At 29.1% G+C, this 22,236-nt stretch overlaps 2 protein-coding genes and 2 non-coding genes across 4 annotated transcripts; 2 read left to right on the top strand and 2 right to left on the bottom strand.

Moving 5' to 3' along the window:
* Positions 1-2,335: 2,335 nt before the first annotated feature.
* Positions 2,336-2,409, bottom strand: TRNAV-AAC (transfer RNA valine (anticodon AAC)). Its single transcript has one exon. It is a non-coding gene; the product is annotated as a tRNA-Val (tRNA).
* Positions 2,410-12,749: 10,340 nt separating this feature from the next.
* TRNAV-AAC (transfer RNA valine (anticodon AAC)) lies at positions 12,750-12,823 on the bottom strand. The gene has a single exon. It is a non-coding gene; the product is annotated as a tRNA-Val (tRNA).
* A 1,482-nt stretch (positions 12,824-14,305) lies between these two features.
* On the top strand, positions 14,306-18,925 carry LOC112800813 (E3 ubiquitin-protein ligase At1g63170). The gene is made up of 5 exons (XM_025843214.3): positions 14,306-15,758; positions 16,758-16,877; positions 17,024-17,156; positions 18,140-18,304; positions 18,399-18,925. Exons 1-5 carry the CDS (start codon positions 15,187-15,189, stop codon positions 18,570-18,572), a joined length of 1,164 nt encoding a protein of 387 aa, XP_025698999.1. The 5' UTR covers positions 14,306-15,186; the 3' UTR covers positions 18,573-18,925.
* Positions 18,926-20,077: 1,152 nt separating this feature from the next.
* On the top strand, positions 20,078-21,730 carry LOC112800812 (uncharacterized). Its single transcript, XM_025843213.3, has 3 exons — positions 20,078-20,295; positions 20,455-20,891; positions 20,999-21,730. The coding sequence occupies exons 1-3, from the start codon at positions 20,214-20,216 to the stop codon at positions 21,551-21,553; spliced, it is 1,074 nt and encodes a 357-aa protein (XP_025698998.1). The 5' UTR covers positions 20,078-20,213; the 3' UTR covers positions 21,554-21,730.
* The last annotated feature ends 506 nt before the right edge of the window (positions 21,731-22,236 follow it).

The raw sequence follows: 22,236 nt of genomic DNA, 5'->3' as shown, positions 1-22,236 counted from the left end.
AATACATACAATTTTATAAATTATTAATTTAAATTATGTCTATTTAAATTTTAAATTATAAACTAATACAAATTTTATAATTTAAAATTCTAATTATTTATATAAAATTAAATTGATTAACAAATAAAAATATACTAATACAATTCAAATCGTATTAAAACGTAAACAAGTTTGCTTAGTCCATAAACCACAAAGCTCCCCAAATTCTCTTTCAGCCATCCAACTTCACATAGCTGCTCATGCATAAACCGTGACTGGTTCCAAAGTTTTATGCACACACCATCTTTTTCATAAACCGTGGCTGCCACCCACAGTTTCTATGTTTCATTCTCCAAGAGTAAACCGTGGCTGCTTCCCATGGTTTACGTTCAACTTTTCTTGCATGTAAACATTTGCTGCCATGCATGGTTTATGTGTATTTGAAAAACCGTGGTTAGCTCCCACGTATTATATAGAAATTGAAACAAGGCATGCACGTAACCAGTTTTCAATTGTTGTAATCAGGTAAAGGTTTCTCATATTTATTTTATATAGGTAAATTGCCCTATAATTAATGTAATAATAATAATATGATAATTATTTTATATATCACACAAATATAAACATTTTTTGTGTGAGCCTAAGAAAAGTTTTGTAAGTCCTTAACCTTGTTATCAATTTTTGTAGTGTTAGCCCTCATATTATCAATTTGATTCATAAATTATTTGGTGACGTGCTTCCTTTTTTACTGTGACATACTTGTTTATTATTATTATTATTATTATTATTATTATTATTATTATTAAAAATAACAGGCCAAATTATTGCCATAACATAATAGAAGTATGGAAGTTTATCATTCTTCTCTAATGGAGAAAACAAAATTCTTTTCAATAGTTTATTTAACGTTTAGTAGAATAAAAATAAATTTTATTAGAATAAATTTTAGTATGAGTTTACTATTTTTATTCATCATAAAATATTTATAAAATTACTCGTAGATAAATTTCAGAAAAAAGAAAAAAAAGCATGATTTTTAATTTTATTTTTAATTTTAAAATAAATTGTAATTTTAATTTTTAATAATATTAATTTTTTATCGTATATAATTATTCAATTATTTTTTAATCATATATAAATAAATTACTCTTAATAAGACTTTTTTGTGTTATTCAATTATCTTTTTTTAAAAATAATTAATTATTAAAATATTTAAAATTTTCACAACAAAAATAATAAAAAAATTATGAAAGAAAAAAATTAACCATCATGATAATTTTTTGTATTTTTATTCATATTTTAATTATAAACATAAATATAATTTGATTATATTATTTATGAATTGTGACTATAGATGTAGATAAAATTTAGTTATATTATTTATATATAGTTTTATTGTATTGTATTACTTATAAAGTTAGATTATAATTATGACAATAGAATTGTTCTGATATTTTTATATGTGTGATTAATTGGTGGTATTAAAATATTACTCTTAATTATAAATAAGGTTTATAATTTAAAAAAATCAAAGACTAAATTAAAAAGATACGAAAAAGATGATGTTAAAATATTATAACTCTTTAAAATAAAAATATTTGAAATTCAATTAAAAATTATTTAAAATTTAAACTCAATAGTTTTGTATTAAATATATTTAATAATCTATTATATCATATTGGTTGAAATTAATTTTTATAATGTTAATTTTCTAATAACACTTTATTAGAAAAAACTATTTTTTTAGAATTTTTTAAAAATTAATTAATATTATATATATATTTTATTACACTACATCTTGTTATTAAAATTTATTTATTTTTAATGCTTATATTAAAAATAAAAATAAAATTTAAATTAGTAAATTTAATCTGTAATACAATAATAATATAGTAATTATTTTATATATTGTACAAATATAAATTAATTATTTTTTTATTTGTAAAGATTTTAAGAGTTTGTTATATATATATTTATCAATATATATATATATATATATTGATAAATGTGATATTTTTTTATATAAATAATTTTTTTAAAAATCTAATAGTTAATCTATTACCTTTTTGTTTTAGTTCAAATTAAATGTTTTTTTTATTATTTTTGAAAAAAAAATCTTTTAAAAAATTTAATAATATGTGATGAGAAATACTGAATAAATTATAAAAAAATTAATTAAAATATATAAAAATATTTTTAACAAAAGATAAAATAGTATCTGGTCACCAATCTTCATAGCTTGATTTAAAGGAATTCTCTCTTTTCGTTTGAATTTTTATTTATCCGAAAAGTGCATTAATATTTAATACATTATTATTAATCCTGGATAGAAAATTATCAAAATATACTATAAAAGTGGCGTCGCCCGGACTCGAACCGGAGACCTTCAGTGTGTTAGACTGACGTGATAACCAACTACACCACGACACCTTGCTTACGAGGTTTGTTTTATCGGAAGGTTTTTATTCGATATTGTAGTGCTCCTTCATAAAGTTCCAAAATAACAAGCATATATCGTTCTAAAACTAAAACACATCTATGTTTGCAATTTTAAATATCAAACTCAATATTTGCTGAATTTTTTTATACTAAGACAGTTTTTAAAAAATTGCTATATTTTAGAATAATTAACCAAATTAGTCTTCAAGATTTTAAAAACATATATTGTAGTTCTTAAAAAAAATATATATTAATCAACCTCCAAAGTTTTATTCTAATAGACAAATTAGTCTTCAGTCTATTTTCTAACAGAGTAATTATTTAAATTAGTTCACAAAAATATTAAAAACAAACATTTTAGTCTTAAAAAAAATTAATACATAGATTAATTTTCAATATTTTTTCTGTTAAACATAACATTTCTTCTATCTTACTTTTATTATATGTCAACCTTTATTATTATTAGCTTAGTTTTGTGCATGTGAATGATGACACTAGCATATTGATATACTCTTTTTATTGGAAAAAGCAAGGTGAATAATAATATTTTGAAATCCAAATTAAAACATTTTCTTTTAATACAAACATGTTTTTTAAAATAGGATATCGTCAGATTCTTATTGACAATTTGACATTATGCATATGGAATTAAATTGCAAATTTGACACATTTTTTTAAACATGATTTTTGCATCTACTTAATATACTAAAACTGGATTTTTCCCAACTAATGGAAGTGAGGTGTCGATTCTTTGTGAATCTATTTTTCCGCCAAAATGAATGTCCTATTTTCTCTTCTAAATTTATTTTATAAAAATATCTTTATTATAATTATACTATAATTAGCATTTAATTAATAATACATAATTATACTAATTTAGAAAAATATCTTTATCATAGTTATATAAAATCAATATTTAATACATTATTAAACTACTTATCAATTATCAATCAAAAATATTTTTAATCATTTTAATTATATTGATAATAATAATGATAATAATAATAATATAATGTGATAATTATATGATAATGATATCGGTTATTAATAACCAATTTATATTTCTCTAAATAAATTTATTTTAAAAAATATCTTTATTATAATTATATTACAATATTACAATTAATATTTAATGAATAATGTATAATTATATTAATTTAAGAAAATATCTTTATTATCTATCTATTCTATTCTATTCTATTATATAGAAATCAAATTTTTGCACTTAAAAATAGAACTGATGTGGCACGAGGTATTTCCTAATCTATTTCATTTAATTCGTTAAAGCAAATCAATTATAATTAATTAATTATATCAATTAATTAATTTGATTAAACATTTAAATCTCACCATTTATTATAATTTATATGAATTGATTAATTATAATTAATTATATCAATTAATTAATTTGGTTAATTATATTAATTATTTGATTTTATTAGAGTAAATATTAAATTATTTAATAAATAATAAATATGATAACAAAATATATGAATTAATTTAATTAATTTATTTTTTTCAATATCATCTATTTATACAAGATCAAATGTTTTCTACTCATTTGTTCTCTTTTCTCTCTCCCCCTCTCTCTCTCATGTTTAGGGTACAATTTTTGTAATTTATTTAATTTTTGTTTATTTTATCTTTATTTATCTCCCTCTCTTCCTCCCTCCCTTCCTCTCTCTCTCTCTCATATTTAAGGTACAATTTTTGTAATTTGTTTAATTTTTTTTTATCTTTATTTATACATTTTACTTTTTTATATTTTTTTAAATTTTTTTATTTTAATTACTTATTATTAGGCACATACTTTTTTTTCTTTTAGCTTCTAATTAACCAAAAAGATGTGTCATCTTTATATTGTTTTTAAATAATCTTACTATAATTTTGTTTTGTAATATTCTATTTTGTGATATGTATTTCAATTCATATATATATATGTATTGTCTTTTTTTGTAATTCATAATTAATATATACATTGTTCGTGTATGTAGTTTATATGTTAATGTTTTTATTAATTTTCTTTATTATTATTTTTTTTGTGTCTCTTTGTTATTACTCTTTATTTTAGTTATATTCATTGATTTCTTTGTATTGATGCTCTTTTTATTTAAAATATCGTGACAATTTAGAATGTATATTGTGACTCATGTGATATTTGTTAATTTGGTGTATCTTTTTAGATGGTTTATGTTATAATGTGTTTAACGAGTTGGCTTAAAATTATAATGTGATATATAAATTTATAATATGATCTATAGTATGCTAAAATATTAGGATATTATCATATAGATATTTTTTTATTTGTCCTTTAGATTCAACTATATAGGATCTTGAAAATTATGCAATTATGTAATTAGTTATTTTTTACTCTTTTCATATAATTATTGTATTGATCATTTACATTAGTGAGACTATTTTCATTATTAATATTTATAAATATATTATTATTTGTATAATTGATTGAATCATCTTATTCGTTTAAATTTAATTCTATTGAATTAATTATTTAAGGTGTCATCACTATTTCTATTTTTTAAAATTTTTTTTAATATTATTTAACAATTTTAATAACATAATAACAATTAAACAAGACAGAACAAATAATTTTTTAATGTGAAAATAGGGCAAAAAGAATAAATTTATTTAATAATTTTTGCAAGATATATATATTTTTTATAGATAATTTTTTTAGGATATATATGTTTTTTTCTATAATAGATTAAATATTATTTAAGTAATTTATTTCTAATATTGGTATTTGATTAAATTAGTTTTAGAGAAATTTAAATTGTTGACTCAATTTATATATTACGACTATTCTTTTTGAATATATTATTTTTACATTTTCTAATATAAAATTTCTTCTTTTTTTTCTGATTTTTAAGTTTATTTTCTTTCTTGGATATATGTATCACCTTTTTTTCTCATTTTATATTTTAGATTAGTAATGTAATTATTAATAAAAATATATTTAAAAAATATTAAAACATCACTATTAAAAAAATTGTTAATATGTGTATAAATAGAGCCGAAATTGAGGAATATATATGGATATGAAAAAAATTATTGCATGATTGTAGAATAAAAAATAATCATATATATAAAATAAAATAATAATAACAAAAAAATATATATATATGATTTAAATGTTTTTAATAACCGATAACATCGGGTTTAACAAAATATAATTCATATATTTTTTTATTTGTGTATATGTATAGAATTATTTATGTATATGTATATACTAAAAAAAATTACCGTAATATATATATATATATATATATATATATATATATTTAATAAAATTAATATATATGTATACATAAATAAAAAATTTATTATAATTTCTGAAAATTATACGTAAACTTTTTTTTCTCAAATAAATTTATTCTAATTATATTACAAATAGTTTATAAATAATGCATGATTATATTAATTTAAGAAAATATCTTTATTATAATTATATCAAATTAATATTCAATGCGTTATTAGACTACTTATCAATCGATATTTTTAATCATTCTAATTATATCAATTGATATAGTTCTAATTCTCATTCAAGTGTAATAATTTTATTGGAAGATAGTTAATGCACACATTAATAGTGACCCATTTAATTTGATATCAATTAGTGGATAATAATAATAATAATAATAATAATAATAATAATAATAATAATAATAATAATAATAATAATAATAATAATATCTACACGGTACATGCATTATATTTTAAAAAAGTAAAATATATTTTTAAAAAATTAGGGTATCAATAATTAATTATGATTAATATCAATATTAATAATTAATTTTTATAATTATTTTTGTACTACTAAAGGCTACATATAGTTTTTTTTTGGTAGAATAAAAAAATTGTGATTTATAACATTTTCATAAAGTTATATCGTACGGACACAAGATTAATTAGATAACAAATTGAATTTTAATTAATATGTTTTATTTTTTGCTCATATTTTTTCATTAATTATTTTACTTTTTATATTTACAGTAAATATTAAATGTAAAAAAGAAAAAAATAATATTGAATGTTATCTATTTTATTTATTTAGATTCATAATTAAATTTAATATAATTATAGCAAGTATCTAGAATTAATAATAATATGATACTAGAATTTTAAGTTGTATAATATAATAAAAAATATAATAATTTATGTATGCTTCCTATATAGCAATAATATTATATGTATTTATATATATAAAAAGTGGTATATAGAGAAGTTTTTGAGAGCTTATAATGAAAATGTAATAACAAAATCTCTTAATTAAATTTATTAATTTATTACTATCAATTTAAAAATTTGACAAATTCTAAGTGCTAATGGGTAATGCATTCTTATTGTATATTTATACCTTGAGAATATTAGAATTATCATAAAAATTTGAATTATTTTATTGTCCTGATAAATAATTTTATAATTACGTTAATCATATAATTTTGTATACTAACATTGATATAGTATTGTTTCAGGTATATATTTTGCAGGCATCAAAGGATAGTGTTGAGTTGTTATTTAGTGGGTTTAAATTATTTATTATTTATTGGAGAACTTTCTACATTAGAATTCTCTAATAATATGTTGTTCATTTTTAGCTGATTTTGATATATTCTTATACATATAACAATTTGTTAGTGGATTTAGGTATTACTAGATTATTTATGATCACATTCAGTATATATGTCTTATTTATTAAAGAAAGTAGATTACTAAAATCGGTTAATAACTATTTTAGAGTTAATATAATTAACACTAAATTAAGAAAAAACAAACAATGCATAACTCACTACTTTTTTATTAGTCAAATTATTATAATTTAAATTAATTTTAACAAAATAACTTAAAATTATAATTTCAATTTTATCACGTGTATGACACGGGTAATTACACTTGTACATTATAAATCAAAGAAAAATAATGTGTTCATATCCTGACAAAAAAAATATAGTCAGGTCTAATAAGGATAAAGGCCCACCTAAAAAAAGTGGTTTCTTCTACCTACCTAACCTCATAAGAGGTCGGGCACGATACGAGTAGCTCAACCCTGTTTATTTAAATAAGTAACTACCTCCCCTAAGGGTAGTCCAACCCTGTTTATTTAAATAAGTAACTACCTCCCTTGAATATCTCCTACTATCTCTACCTCATTTAAAAGGAAGATCTCAACAAACTCTCAAGATAAAGGGGATGGTTATCCACCAACAAAGGTGGAACTACTTCAAAAGATAATTATCTACTCTACTATAAATACACTTGACACCCCACAAGTATATTCACGTCCCAATCTACTAAAAACCTGCTTAAAGTCCCTGTTAACTTAAGCATCGGAGTCTTTTGCAGATACCACCCCCTACCTCCTCACGAGGAACTTGGACAATGGCTCGTCGACATCAGCACAAGTCAGACACTACCTTAAGAGGAGTCTGAACCTCTTATTCAAGCCCAAATCCCGTTTCAAGTAACCTCTGGAATAATAGTGTCGTTGCCAGGAAATTGGAAGTCTATATCCGTGTATGGCGGACAACTAATATGAAGATGGTCACACGACGTCTGAGTTGGAAACCAGAGCCCCACTATGACGACCTGACGCTAGTATTACCTCCACCCTAGGTATGCGATCACTTAAAACCTAAAATCATTATCAAAATGAAGAAAGGTTTTTAGCAAAGGTTCTAAAATTGTTTAAAAACTAAAACTAAGGATTGTTCAAAAATGACTACCACAAAGACCCACAGGTCGGGCCATACACATAAAAAAATAAATAAGGATGGAGCTCCTCGCCAGTAATAACATCCTCGGGATGAGCAGAAGAGAATGAGATTGAATCAGAGGCAGTAGGTTGTTCTTTAGGCGGGGACGGGGTAGCCTCATTATCCGTTTGAACAAGTCCCTGAAAAGCTCTCTCAAACTGCGGACCCGACGCTTTAAGGTTAGACATAGGAGTATCCTCGTCTTCCTCTGGGGCAGGGACCATTTTTTCATCCACCACAATATTATCAGCAGAGATCAGAGAAAAGTCAATCTCAGGAGCAAGAACCTGAAATTGAGCCTTCAGATTCTCCACCAACTCGTCCATCCCCTCAGCAACACTATCCTCTAAATCTTTGTAGTTATCTCTTGCCTTGGAAAGCTCGTCCACCAAGTCAATTTGTTCCCCGAAGACCTTGGTGTAACTCTCTTTAGCTTTTTTTTAAGCCCTCAGCCATGGCCAAAGCTACCTCAAACTGCTTGACCTTTTTACGGGCTTTAGACAGATCGGACACCAGGGATTCCTTCTTAGCCTCCAACTCTTTCTTCGTCTCCCTCAAATATGCCACCTCAGCTTGCAAGTTGGACAGAGTGCTCTGAGTGGCACGTAAGGGGGTCTTCTTCAGCTCCTTCAATAAGGTCACGCAAAGCCCAGCCATCTGAACCTCTCCTCAGGAGGTGAGATTCTATAACAACATCTTCCATACTGATAATACTATGGGGAAGGATGTGCTTCTCACTCCATGCTAAGGCATCAAATCTCTATTCGTAAATGCCCAAGCTCAACGTCTTGCGCTTCTTGGGGATGGCTCAGGGTTTGAAGGGGGCGGATGGTTTGCTTATTTTGAAGGAGGAGGCACTTGTTTCTCGAGTTGGAGAAAATCAATTGATGACCTGGATCAGGTGTAATATTTATGGAGGTTGAGGCACCTGAGTTCGACTTGAAAGGCGAGGCCGCCCCACTAGTCTCTTGCAATTGTAGATTATGAGCGGTAACACTCTTTCTCACGGTTCGTAGATTTTTCATTGCGGCTGACTTAGGAGCCATCTTTTCTGCACAACATAAAGAAATAAAAAACAAAGTCAGGCATCAAATGTAGGATTAAACGGCACCTCAAAAGAAAATAGAAAGAAGGCTTTCTAGCTTAGATTAGAGTTGGTTGGGGTTCCCTAAATTTTTTTTTGTATCCAAATAAGATCGCAAAAACCTTTCTCCCTTGGACAGTCCAAAAGGAGACCCATCCTTTTTTTTAGAACTAGAACTAAAAAGTTTAGTAAGAACAAAGAGATAAAAGAAACATTCAAAGAAGGTCGGCCATCAAGCTCCCGACATAAAAGCTGGTATATTTTCATAAAACCCTAGAAAGTAGGATGCAGTTGGGTAGGAGCGACATTGCAAGTTCAGAGGACATCAATCTTGAAATCGGAAAAAGGGAGACGAACATCTAGTTTTGTAAAGAAGCAATCGTAGGAATAGAAGAAGTGGTGTTCGGACCTATCAAGTCGGAAAAAACATGCCTTCCCCTCGGGATCAGCAACAATTATTTCATAATTCCCCTCATCCTCCCGATTTACACACAGTCTATAATGTCCACGAAATTGTTCAGCATACTTTCTATCAATTACAGGGACAAGAGTAAGAATAATTGTATCTAGCCAGGTCAGGTCAGATGGAAATTTAGTTGTCATGTTGTGAATTATAGATTGAAACATAAAAACTATACCTACAAATACAACAAGCAAAAATCGTCACATGAGAACTCAGACACTAATTTAAGAAAATCGGGTTATCATCAATAGTTTGAAAATGTACAAATTCAAAAATTTCTCACCCAAAATATCACGACATACTTTCAAATATAGAAATGATATCACTTCTAAACACATAAAAGTGACACCATTTGGGGACAACCACAGCTACATAAAAGTTCACAGTCACAATTTCAAAGAAAATGTAATTTTTTTTATCACCAACAACATTTCAAACTACCACTCAAAGCAAAATATAGATACTACCCAAAACATGGAAATGAAACAGAAAGCATGAAAAGGTTAAAAAGAGTACCAACCTTAAAGAAATGCAAAGACAAAAGGGCACGATTAGGCAGTGAAAACGTGAACGATCCTTTCAAAAAGCGCGAATGAAAACCTCTAAAATGGTTCAAGATGGAAAGATCGTGGGTGATGGGGAAAAGAACAAAGAAACTGAAAGGAGGCGAGAATGCGAACGTTTCAGAAATGGAAAAAGAAATAAGAGAAAAAAAGTAAAGCATTTATAAGACACAAGGGGCAAAAGAAAGATTCTGCACGCTTCTTTAATGTCACGCACGGATCCCAATAAAACTACCGCGTAACATACGCCACATCATTAAGCAGCACAACATTTCAAAAAAAATTTAAACACGTTGAGTTTTCGATCTCTTGAAGGCGGCGTACCCGACGAAGGAAACTGAAGCCACAAATGCACGAATCCGGCCTTATAAAAGCTCGGACTCAAGTAGGGGTACTGTTCATACCCTGACCCAAAAACATAAAGACAAGTCCAATAAGGATAAAGGCCCACCTAAAAAAGGTAGCCTCTTCTATCTGCCCGACCTTATAAGAGGTCGGGCACGACATGGGTAGCCCAACCCTATTTATTTAAACAAGTAACTAACTCCCCTGAATATTTTTTACTATCTGTACCTCATCTAAAAGGAAGATCTCAACAAACTCCCAAGATAAAGGGGACGGTTATCTACCAACAAAGGTAGAACTACTCTAAAAAGTGTTTATCTACTCTACTATAAATACAGTTGACACCCCTCAGGTATATGCATGTCCCAATCTACTAAAAATCTGCTTAAAACCCTTACTAAATTAAGCATCATAGTCTCTTGCAAGTACGACCCCCTACTTCCTCGCGAGAAACTCGGACGGCGGTACCTCGACATTAACACAAGTCGGATGCTGCCTCAGAAGGAGTCTGGACCTTACATTCAGGCCCAAATTACAGTTTCGGGTAACTCCCAGAATAATATGTATGTGCCATATGGATGTGTATGTTAAATAAAGGGTAAAGTACTAAATTAGTCCCCTACATTTAGACGTAATCATGTTTTGGTCCTTAAGGTTTAAAGTGTCCTATTTGAATCCAAAATAGTTTCATTTAGTTTCAATGTAGTCCTACCGTGATGTCAAAGTTAAATAATTAATGGAATATCCTACATAACAGTAGTACAAAAATAATGTCGATAATCTAAAAAACAAACACAAGCTCCAGAGGCACAAAATCTATCGTTGATGCATCAATACATTTATTTATCATTCTTCTTACAATTTAAATGAAATATTTTCTATAGAACTAAAAAGAATGATAAATAAATGTATTGATGCATCCACGGTTGATTTTGTACCTCTGGAGCTTCTATTTGTTTTCCAAATTATCGATCTTATTCTTGTACTGCTGTCATGTAAGATATTCCGTTAATCATTTAACTTTGACCTCACGGTGGGACTACATTGAAGTTAAATGAAACTTTTTTGGATTCAAATAGGACACTTTAAACCTTAAGGATCAAAACAGGATTACGCCCAAATGTAAGGAACTAATTTATTACTTTATCCTTAAATAAATCTAATTATGAAGTAGAAATTCAGTTAGCTTTTTGAGTTAATTGATAACTTGATAATCAAGTTGAGATTCAAGTGAAAAGTAGAAGAATAACTTTAATTATACTTAATTTCTAGTTATCACACTAAGTTAAGTTATATTAAATACAAAAATATTAAATAATTTTAATTTTGAATTTCTTGTAGAATTATCTCTAATAATTTTATTGAACATTATTATTATTATTATTATTATTATTATTATTATTATTATTGAGTGACAAAAATATATATATATATATATATATATATATTCTTTTTATATTTTTTATGCAAAAACTTTTTTTATATTATAAACACATATATAAGAATTTAATAAATAAATTTATTATTACTTTTGTCCAAAAATAAAATTATGGTACAATATTATTGTGTAATTAATAATAATAATAATAATTTTATTTTAATTTTTTATATGGTGTAATTGATACTAATGAATGTCACATTGTCACTAAATATGTATTCGGTGATAATAATTATTAGAGCATATCTACTTACAATTTTACACTGTGTATTCACATGTATATAATTAATATTTGAATCACTTTTTAGTAAAATACATATTTAATTTAGAGTTAAAGAAAACTCAATATAACAAAATAAAATGGACAAACAACAAAACATAAAACTAAATAAATTATAATAATATATTTTTAATTTAACAGAATATAAAATTTAACACATCTTTTTTTGTTGAATTTAGAATTATATATAATAAAAATTCTTCAATACTAATATTTTTTTCTAATAAATAAATTTAAATTGATTGAAAGGAATTTTTTGGTGACTAAATTGATTGAAAGGAATTATCTCTCTTGGTTTGAATTTTTATTTATCCAAAAAGTGCATTAATGCTTTTTTATTAATCTTGAATAGAAAATAACAAATTATCAAAATTTGCTATGAAAAATTGGCATCGCCCGGACTTGAACCGGAGACCTTCAGTGTGTTAGACTGACGTGATAACCAACTACACCACGACACCTTTTTTGCTGGATTTACTTTTCCAGAAAAAATTTATTTCGTATCGTAGTGCCCCTTCATAAATTTCTAAAGTAACAAGCCTATATCGTTCTAATAAGGATATTTATTTATTTTTATTAAATTATTAAATTTGACTCCACAATAATTTTTTATTTAACTTTTGACATTTGATAGTTAATTTAAAAATTTTATATTAGATGTTTATTATAACAATCAATTTTAAATTTAAATAAGATTTATGTTTTTTTTAAATCGACTCAAAGAATATTATCTATTTAATTCTGTTTCTTCTTTTAAAATTAGTTTTAATTTTTTTCATAATAACTACACTAATTGAATGAACATTTTTAACTATGAATATCATCAAGAGTTAATTTTATAAAAGTTGAGTTTTAAATTATTGTTTAACAACATATAAAAAAATATTTTAATTATATTGTCAAGTTTCAAAATATAAAATATAAAAAAATAAATTTTAAATGATATGTGATTATTTAAATTATTATTTTAATATTTTAATTTGTAATTAGATATTTTGAAACTTAATCATATTTTACAATAATAAAATATAATTATAATAACAATTATGCTACGTTTACATAAAATAATTACTTGTACAGAATAAATTTTAAAATACAATATAAAATATACATTAAAAATAAGTTAAATGACATATGTATTTATACACAAATTTATAGTAGATAATATAATTTAATAACTAATTTTTTATATAAACGTAATATTTTTATTATAAAAATTATTATTATATTATATATATTTCGTCCCAACCATCAAAATTTTTTGAATCCATCACTAGTTCTAATACTTGAAATTTCTTAAAAAAATTATGTTAATCTTTGATGGATTGATGTTAGAGCTTTTAAAATTTTAAGAATAAAACTAAAACACATCTATGTTTGCAATTTTAAATATCAAACTCTATTTACTGAATTTTTGTATACCAAGACAATTTGTAGGAAATTGCTATATTTTATTTGCTGAATAATTAACTTCTTTGGTTAATCCGGACATGAACCGGACAAAACGTACGGCATTTTTTGCTTTTCATGTTACAAAGTACAAACCTACTTTAAAAGGCTTCAATCAAAAGGCTAGGCATTTGTTTCTCATAACTGAAAAAGATAAAATACTAAACACAAACTATAAAAGATAGAAATATAAAATTTAATATTTTTGTATTTTATTTAATAATAAAATAAAATAAATTATAAAAATTTAATTTATTTTTATTTTTAAATTTAAAAAATTTAAAAAATATAATAATAAAAAAATAAATTATATTATTTATTAGTATTTTTATATTCAATATTTTTAAATATAATATTTTGTGTTTCTACATTTCTATTTTAATGTTATGTTCCTGTAAACAAAGTCAATATGAAGGATGGAGGACATGTCGCCGTCACGTTTTCCGTTCGTATCGTAATACGTATTGCTAACGTTCTAACGGAGCCTCCCCAGTACCCAAAAAGTTTCTTCAGTTTTCTTGCTAGCCTCTCTCATTCTTCTTCGAGAAATCGCACCACTCTCTTCATGGATGTTTAGGGTTTAACGTATAGAGTTTAGGGTCCTAATAAATTGCATCACTTTTTCGATAGGCACCACCACCACCACATGTAAACGAAAGTGATTATACGAAGGTAGAAGCTAGTATTGAAGAGCTTCCTAAAACAAATTTCGATATATTGTCAAACGAAAACCAGCAAATTGCAACAAATAACAAAGTCATTTTTATTTCAACCTCCAAATAGTACTCCATTAACAATGGGGACGTGATGCGATTTATTGTCTAAAAAAACGTGAATAAAATATCGATTTCACGACATCATCAAAATCCATGGTTTGAAGAGAGGTGCTATTTATCAGAGAAAGAGTGTTATCGGAGAAGAGAAGAAATTTGTTTGCGCGTTGAAAGATCGATGTTATATATATATATATATATATTATAATTATCACCGTTGATGTAAATGAAGGGTTGAGATTAGTGGGATCCGCTCCCTCCTGAATTCCCAAAGCCCAAAGGCCCCCCTATATTTAGAGAGAGAGAGAGAGAGAGAGAGAGATAGAGACTAATCATTATTGAATTCAATTCTACACTGCGTAATCATTTGCTTTGTTGTTCCCTTCCCTTCTCTTCTCTTCTCTGTTTTCTCTTTTGCGAGTACTACTACCACCACTTTATTAGTATTTTACTCATTCCTAATCAACTAATTAATCCTTTTCACTCCCCTCGCTCTCTAATCTCTGTTCTTATGCCACCCAAATTAATACTACAACACTAATCTGTAGAATCACTGAGTCAAATTATCCAACTCGCCGAGTCACGTTCCCCGATCTTCACAGATGTCCAACACACGCTCCCCGACGCGTTCCTCCGAGGACATCGTCGATTCCACGCCGTTTCTCGGCAATACCGGGACCGGCGCTGCCACCGACGAATTCAATTCAGGCCGCCGATTCGTACGGCGGCAGAGCCTCCGACAGGCGGCGAGGTTCCTCCGGCAGGCGAGCGGGAGGAGGATGATGAGAGAGCCGTCGATGGTGGTGCGGGAGACGGCGGCGGAGCAATTGGAGGAGAGGCAGAGCGATTGGGCGTATTCGAAGCCGGTGGTGATCCTCGACATGGTTTGGAACTTCGCGTTCGTCGTGGTGGCGGCGACGGTGTTGTTTCTGAGCAGGAAAGAATCTCCGGAAATGCCTCTGAGGCTGTGCATTATAGGTTACGCTATGCAGTGCGTCCTTCACATGGTTTGCGTTTGCGTTGAGTACAGGAGAAGGAGGAGGATCCAGCGGTCACAGTCTCTGAACGGTGGTGGAGAAGAAAGGGTTGGAAGCAGTGGGAATTTGAGTTCACCTTCGAGGGAGGGCTCTTCGCACTATGTCACATTGGGCCAGTTGGATGAAGACAGTACTAGGTGAATTTCTTCACCTTCTTATTTATTTACTTTTGGTATTGAATATTGAAGCATTTATGGTTTATGTCTTCAGAATTTTGGATCTACATGATAGTTACATGTTGTTAATCTGTTCCGATGCTTGCTATGAATTTTATGTTGTTTTGATATAATTAGGAGTTGTAGGTTTGAGTGAAGTGATTCTGCTTACCTATTCTTGTTTTTTTTTATTGAGTTAAGTCTACCATGTATTTTGCTGGTTAAGATTAATCGTAGTTCTGAGCATAAGAGTTGCTTGTCTTAGATTTGAATCTATGCCTCACAAACCAAAGTTGGTTACTATTTCAACCAGTTCTTGTATTTGATATGGCCAGCTTTTGGCAGAATTGAATCCGAGCTGATTCAGGGATATATGCTATGGGACATTTTTGCATTAATTTGAACACGTGAGCTTTAGCTGACGTTAAGCAAATACTAGCTCTGTTAGCAGACAACCCTACCTAAGATTCAATAAACATTGCAAAGAGCCGATGTGGCAGCAGTAATTTACTCTTTAGGATAGTAGAGATAAGAATGGAAGCAGCATGTTCAAGTCAATTTGAAAAATATTGCATGCTCACTGAAAGCCTCTTAAATTGGAATATCTCTAACATCCCTCTCATGTTACTTTGAGTTACTCAAATGATTTGGTAATGTAAGTTGATGGTAAAGAGATGATAGAGAGTGTTATGAGAATAAAAAGGAAGCCCACTGCTTGAGGCTCCTACATGGTGGCGGGGTCTGGAGAAGATAGATATGGCACCTTACCCCGTTGAGTACAGTGGATTTTTTGGGCTTGAAATCCATGGTATTAGGTTACAAGGTACTAACCAAAAGTTAAGTGTGTAAGGACTAGACCAGTGATAGTTTAATTTTTATGACATGAGTACCATCTATTGTGTTACCAACTTACCATGTACGTGTCACTGTTATTTTTCTTGTGTGATGCATTTTTAATTGTTTGTTATTTTTTCTTATCAGTGTTGCAAAGCATTTGGAGTCTGCAAATACGATGTTTTCTTTTATTTGGTGGATTATTGGGTTCTACTGGGTATCAGCTGGTAGTCAATCTTTAGTCGAAGAATCTCCTCTTCTTTACTGGTTTGTGCTCCCTCAGCTTCCGTTGTTCAGCATGTTTATATATCACTATCAAATGTTCTATTTACAATTTACCCTCCTTTTAGCAAGTATACCCTTGTTTACTTATTTTGGTTGAACACTGTTGACAGAATCTTATTGCTTTTCAGGCTATGTATAATCTTCCTTGGTTTTGATGTCTTCTTTGTTGTATTCTGTGTTGCACTGGCATGTATTATTGGTATCGCTGTTTGCTGTTGTCTTCCATGCATCATTGCCCTTCTTTATGCAGTTGCAGACCAGGTATGCATCTGAAATCAGTCATCAAATGTTCTTTTATGTGTTATAGCTGGATGGATTTAGTGTCTCAAGTGCCAATGGAAGTACTATATTCATATTCCCTATAAAATTGGGCTCTGAAATTGCATTTAACATTGAACTATATCAATACATAATTATAGCTAAAAAAAAAAAACCATAATACTAGAATCTTTGTATTTTGTGAAACACAAGAATGAATGCTACGAAACTATATTAATGTTATGGTTGTGTTAACCAGGAGTTATATGTGTGCTGATTTTGACTGATTAGAGAAGTATGAATTTATTTGTTTCATTATTAAAGTTGTTAGAGTTAAATCAGATGTACATACATATTGTATTAACCCGCTGAATGGAACTCATTGTTACAATATAATGTAGCAATATGATGTAAGTGCTAAAATAATGGTTTGCTCCATAGTCCATAGGCTCTCCTTTTGTGCTTGTTACCAATTACCAATTACCAATTCCCAATTTATTTGCAAAACCTCAAGTGACTGTTCTTACTATGGATGTCTATCCCTAAAATTCTGAGGGCTGAAAATGAGTCAAATTATAACATTAGATACTTATAATTTGGAGAGCTACAGGATCTATCTGGAGATAAAAACCAGTTAATGTGAATTGGAGTTTCTTTAACCTTATGTCTTTGTTATTTATCATGAGGTGTTTCTGCACATGAAGTGTTTCTTCAAACTTATTTCCTATGACTTTTTTGGAGATTATGAATGTGTCACTTATTATTGACATCTATATGCAGTCTTGGTACTTCTAAGTTGGTTGCTAGCCTGAATAAATGAAGTTTATTTTAGTTCATATTTATTTTGATTATACATGATAATGCTTTTGTGTAGCCAAGGGCTATTTTGTTTGGAGATATTTGCTGTGATTTATAGTTGCCCTGTACCTTGGTTTCATCTTTGAGTGTGCGTGTGCCCATGCTCACACATGTGGGTAAAAAAGCAGGAAGGAGCATCAAAAGAGGATATTGAGCAGCTATCAAAGTATAAATTTCGGAAAGTTGAAAACAATGAGAAACTTGCTGGAAATACACAAGGACCTGTTGGAGGAGTAATGACCGAATGCCGATCTGACTCACCTAGTGAACATGTTCTTGCTGAGGAGGACGCGGTATTGTTATGAATTTCTGTTATATGCATGTGGACTTTAGTTTTTCTCCCTTTTCCAAGTAATTTTGATATAAGAATGTTGTCCCATGCTGTAGGAATGTTGCATCTGCCTTTCTTCCTATGACGATGGAGTTGAACTAAGACAACTTCCTTGTGGTCACCATTTTCACTGCTCCTGCGTTGATAAATGGCTGTATATCAATGCTACTTGCCCACTCTGCAAGTATAACATCTTGAAAAGTAGCAACCTCGGTCAAGAGGAAGTGTAGAAGATGTTTGCGAAGGTTGTAGCAGCCATGTTTCGTTGAGGAATCCGTATGCTGCCTTGGTTGACAGTCAGCACACTAGGCAGTGCATGTTGATATAATACATTTTGATACAGGCCCTAAACAGTTGGTACTTGCGGCTGCTATTTGGTTGTTATCTTGTAGCGATAGCTGGTTTGATTATTTTAGGTATTGTAACTTTATAACTCGATGTGTATATCAGTGTTATTTGGTTCGTGCCGGTTACAATCATGGCAATTCGGTTTGTTGTTTTCAACTTCATCATTAACACTGAAAATATTATTGTGAAATGAACAGAACGGAGTATAGTCTATAAAATTTTCATTCCTTGGATAGTTTTGATGAATTATTACGTTATATGATTTTTTGACATAGTAGGTATTTGATGAGTTAAATATTTTTTTGTTACGTTGTTGTAATAAGACATAATTAACCCATGGCTCTTCGGTGGGGCGTTTGTGTATCATTAACATATATGATTGCTTTAAACTTTAAAGATGTTATTCCTCCAATCCCCAGCCTATCTGAATGATCTTTATATTTGTAGCATAAAGTGAAAAATCATTGCAAAGTTTATAAGTCAAGCAGGCAGTAGAAAGGCAAAGCCTTTTGGACTGCGCTGTCTAAACAATGTCATAAAAGGATTCTGATTCTACTTAGTTTAGATTAGATTCAGTTGATTGTAAGAAAATATTACTTCAGAATTCGTAGTGACCACAAAATACGAATAAATTGCCACAATAATCTTATATATGGTGCAATTTTCATGTGCATGTATATTAGAATGTTGTATGTTTTAAGAAATCGCGGATCACACGTACGATGGATACATTTGCAACAATAATTTTGTTAAAATCCTAAGTAGGTTATTTAGCCACAAAAAAATTAAATTTTAATCATGTGAAAAAAAAATTTATGAGTTTAATTTTGATGCATAGATAACAAAAACGTTTTATAGAGTCGTCTAATCGTATCCGTTACGTAACCAATATAAAGGATAGTTTTTACTATATGTCGTTATATAATTATAAAATTATTTTACACCATTGATAGTGTATCAAAATTAAATTCTAATTTTATATATAAAAAATTATATTTGGTAAAAAGTTCAATTTTGATGCGTTTTTTTACACAATAGTCCAATCATATCCGAACAAAAATAATAATTATTTTTTATAATATAATATTATATGATTGGATAAACATGTAAAGCTATTTTACACTAACATATAATTAAATTTAATTAAATTTCTTAATAAAAAATTAAAAATCAATGAGAGAATCCATCTCATAATAACAATTCTAAAAAAGCAATGGTGGGCCTCTCAGCCAAAAAAGAGTACCCAGCATTCAAAAAACAGAAAGAGAGATACCAACGGCTAGTTGCAGTTTCTAGCATGGAAAGGAAAAAAGAAAAGCGCAGGCCCCAACGGTCATATTCATATTCATGCTATCTAATCTCCTTTTATAAGTCTCTCACTTTAACCCTAATCGCGTATGAATTTCTTTCTTTCTTCTCTGTACCGTCGCTTCTTAATTTTCTCTCTCACACTCTCTTTCCGCTCTCTTTTTGCGTTAATCCCCTAAGTTTCGAACTTTGTTTTTCTTCTCGAGTCAATTCCAATGGAGACACCATCATCCGCAAGAAGAGTCACAAGATCACAGACCTTGGCTTCTTCCAACGGCAACAACATTCCTCTTTCAAGTGACTAGTTCTATTTCTTTCCTCTCTTCTTTTCCTCCAACAATGCTAAATAAATAATAAACAAAGAAAGATCAAAATTTTCTTCCACTTAAATCAACCCATTTCGTTACTTCCATATGGGATAACATCAATTTTAATTCTTTTTGCTCATTGCATCAGGAAAAATGGAGGATTCTGAAAAGAGCATGTCAAAATCAAGGCAAAGAAGTACACAAAAGCAGCAAGATCGATCAGCGCTGATCGACATAACAAACGATTCTCCGATCGTGGGGTTGGCGAATGGGGGAAGTCTGGAGACCCCCTTGGGTGGGAAGCAGAGGGGAAGCAGCAGCAGGGTGAAGAAGACGCCGGGTTCCGGCGAGGCGCTGCTAAGGGGTCAGGTGAAGACGCTGTTGCAGAAGGTTGAAGAAGAAGCTGTGCTTTCCAAACTCTCACTTGAAAGCCGTCCTTTTCTTCAACTAGTGACTTCTCCAATGGGACTTCTTGCTCCAACCCCTGCAAACACCCCACAAATCCCGAATCTTTCGGGTTCTTTTGACACTGGTTTGGTTTCTGTCACACCTTCTCCCATTGTCCAAGAGCAGTTGATTTCTCAGGTTCGTTTTCAATTTTATGGTTTGACAGGATTCAGTTAAGCTGAATATAAATTTAATAACTTTTGTTGTTAGTTTGATTAGTTCATATTTGTTGTTTGTTGTGGCAGGTGGTGAATCATATATTTGAGGGGAAGAATGAAGAGAACTCGGAATCTGAAAAGAGTTTGATAACAAGGTCATTGCTTCTTGATTTCTCTGAAAAATCTGAGATATCCGAAGAATGCTGCTCTGAGCTGAGTGAAGTGATGCAAGGAAGTGTGGATAGTAGCTGTAACACACAGAAGACCATTTCAGAGGACGACGATGCTTCAGTTTGGTCGATACAGGTGAATGCAAGCACCCGTGATGAAGAAGATGAGGAGGAGGAAGTAGCGGAAGAAGAGGAGGAGGAGGATTACTATGAGGATGTGGAAGAAGAAGGAGGATATGATGTTGATGAACTGTGTGAAGGCTTGAACAAGATAAGCATGAATGAAGGTAGCACATATGCAGGGAAGCACATAAGATTTGTATACAACAGTGATGACGAGCTCATCAAAGAAGAAGAAGAGGAAGGAGGAAACAGTTCTTCTTCTTCTTCGTCGTCTTCGCCAAACGTGATGCATTTGAAAGGATTGCCAACCCCAAAAGGAAAGCATCTACGCTTTTCGGAGGAAGAATAGGATAAGAATTTCTGCGGGTTGTCTCTTTTGACACCATTTAAGCTTTTAATATCCCTTTTGTTTTTTGTTCCTTTGGCTGGATTGGAGTACATCTGACTTGCTTTGTCAATTGAAACCAGTTAGCGACCACAATTGGTGTGGTCAAATACCACAATAAAATAGTTTCCTTTATTTTAATATTTTTACTAAATCATTTTCTATGGAATTATTCTTTATCATGTTACAATTAAAATTGTCTTGTAATCAAAACGCAGCTTAAAATTTAAAATACGAAATGCGTAGTATAAAAAATGTGCCTATTATTTGTACACTTAATTAACTATTAAAATCGACTACTAATTTTAATATACACGTAGTATAATTGTAAATCCTAATAATATAAAAAATCTTAATTCAAAGTTTTTCTTTAGCTCAAAAATTAAAATGCAAAATCTTTTGATATAAATTCGAAGTATAAAAATTGGATCCAAGTAATTTGAATCGGAAAGCTAGTTTGAGGAAATAAAAAGCTTGAACCTACATTAGTTTTTCTTTAGGTGATTGTGACATAAAATATCATCTTCTACTTAGGCTTGGTTTAGAAAAACTTTTAAAGTGTTTGTACTTTTAATCTAGTTCTCATTTTCTACTGCGGTTTGATAAAACTTTTAAAAAAATGTTTGTACCAACCGCAATTGTTGTTG

This window comes from Arachis hypogaea, chromosome 5, assembly GCF_003086295.3.
Source record: "Arachis hypogaea cultivar Tifrunner chromosome 5, arahy.Tifrunner.gnm2.J5K5, whole genome shotgun sequence".
Taxonomy (NCBI): domain Eukaryota; kingdom Viridiplantae; phylum Streptophyta; class Magnoliopsida; order Fabales; family Fabaceae; genus Arachis; species Arachis hypogaea.
Note: the sequence above shows the minus strand (reverse complement) of the source record. Positions and strands in the feature narration are given on the sequence as shown.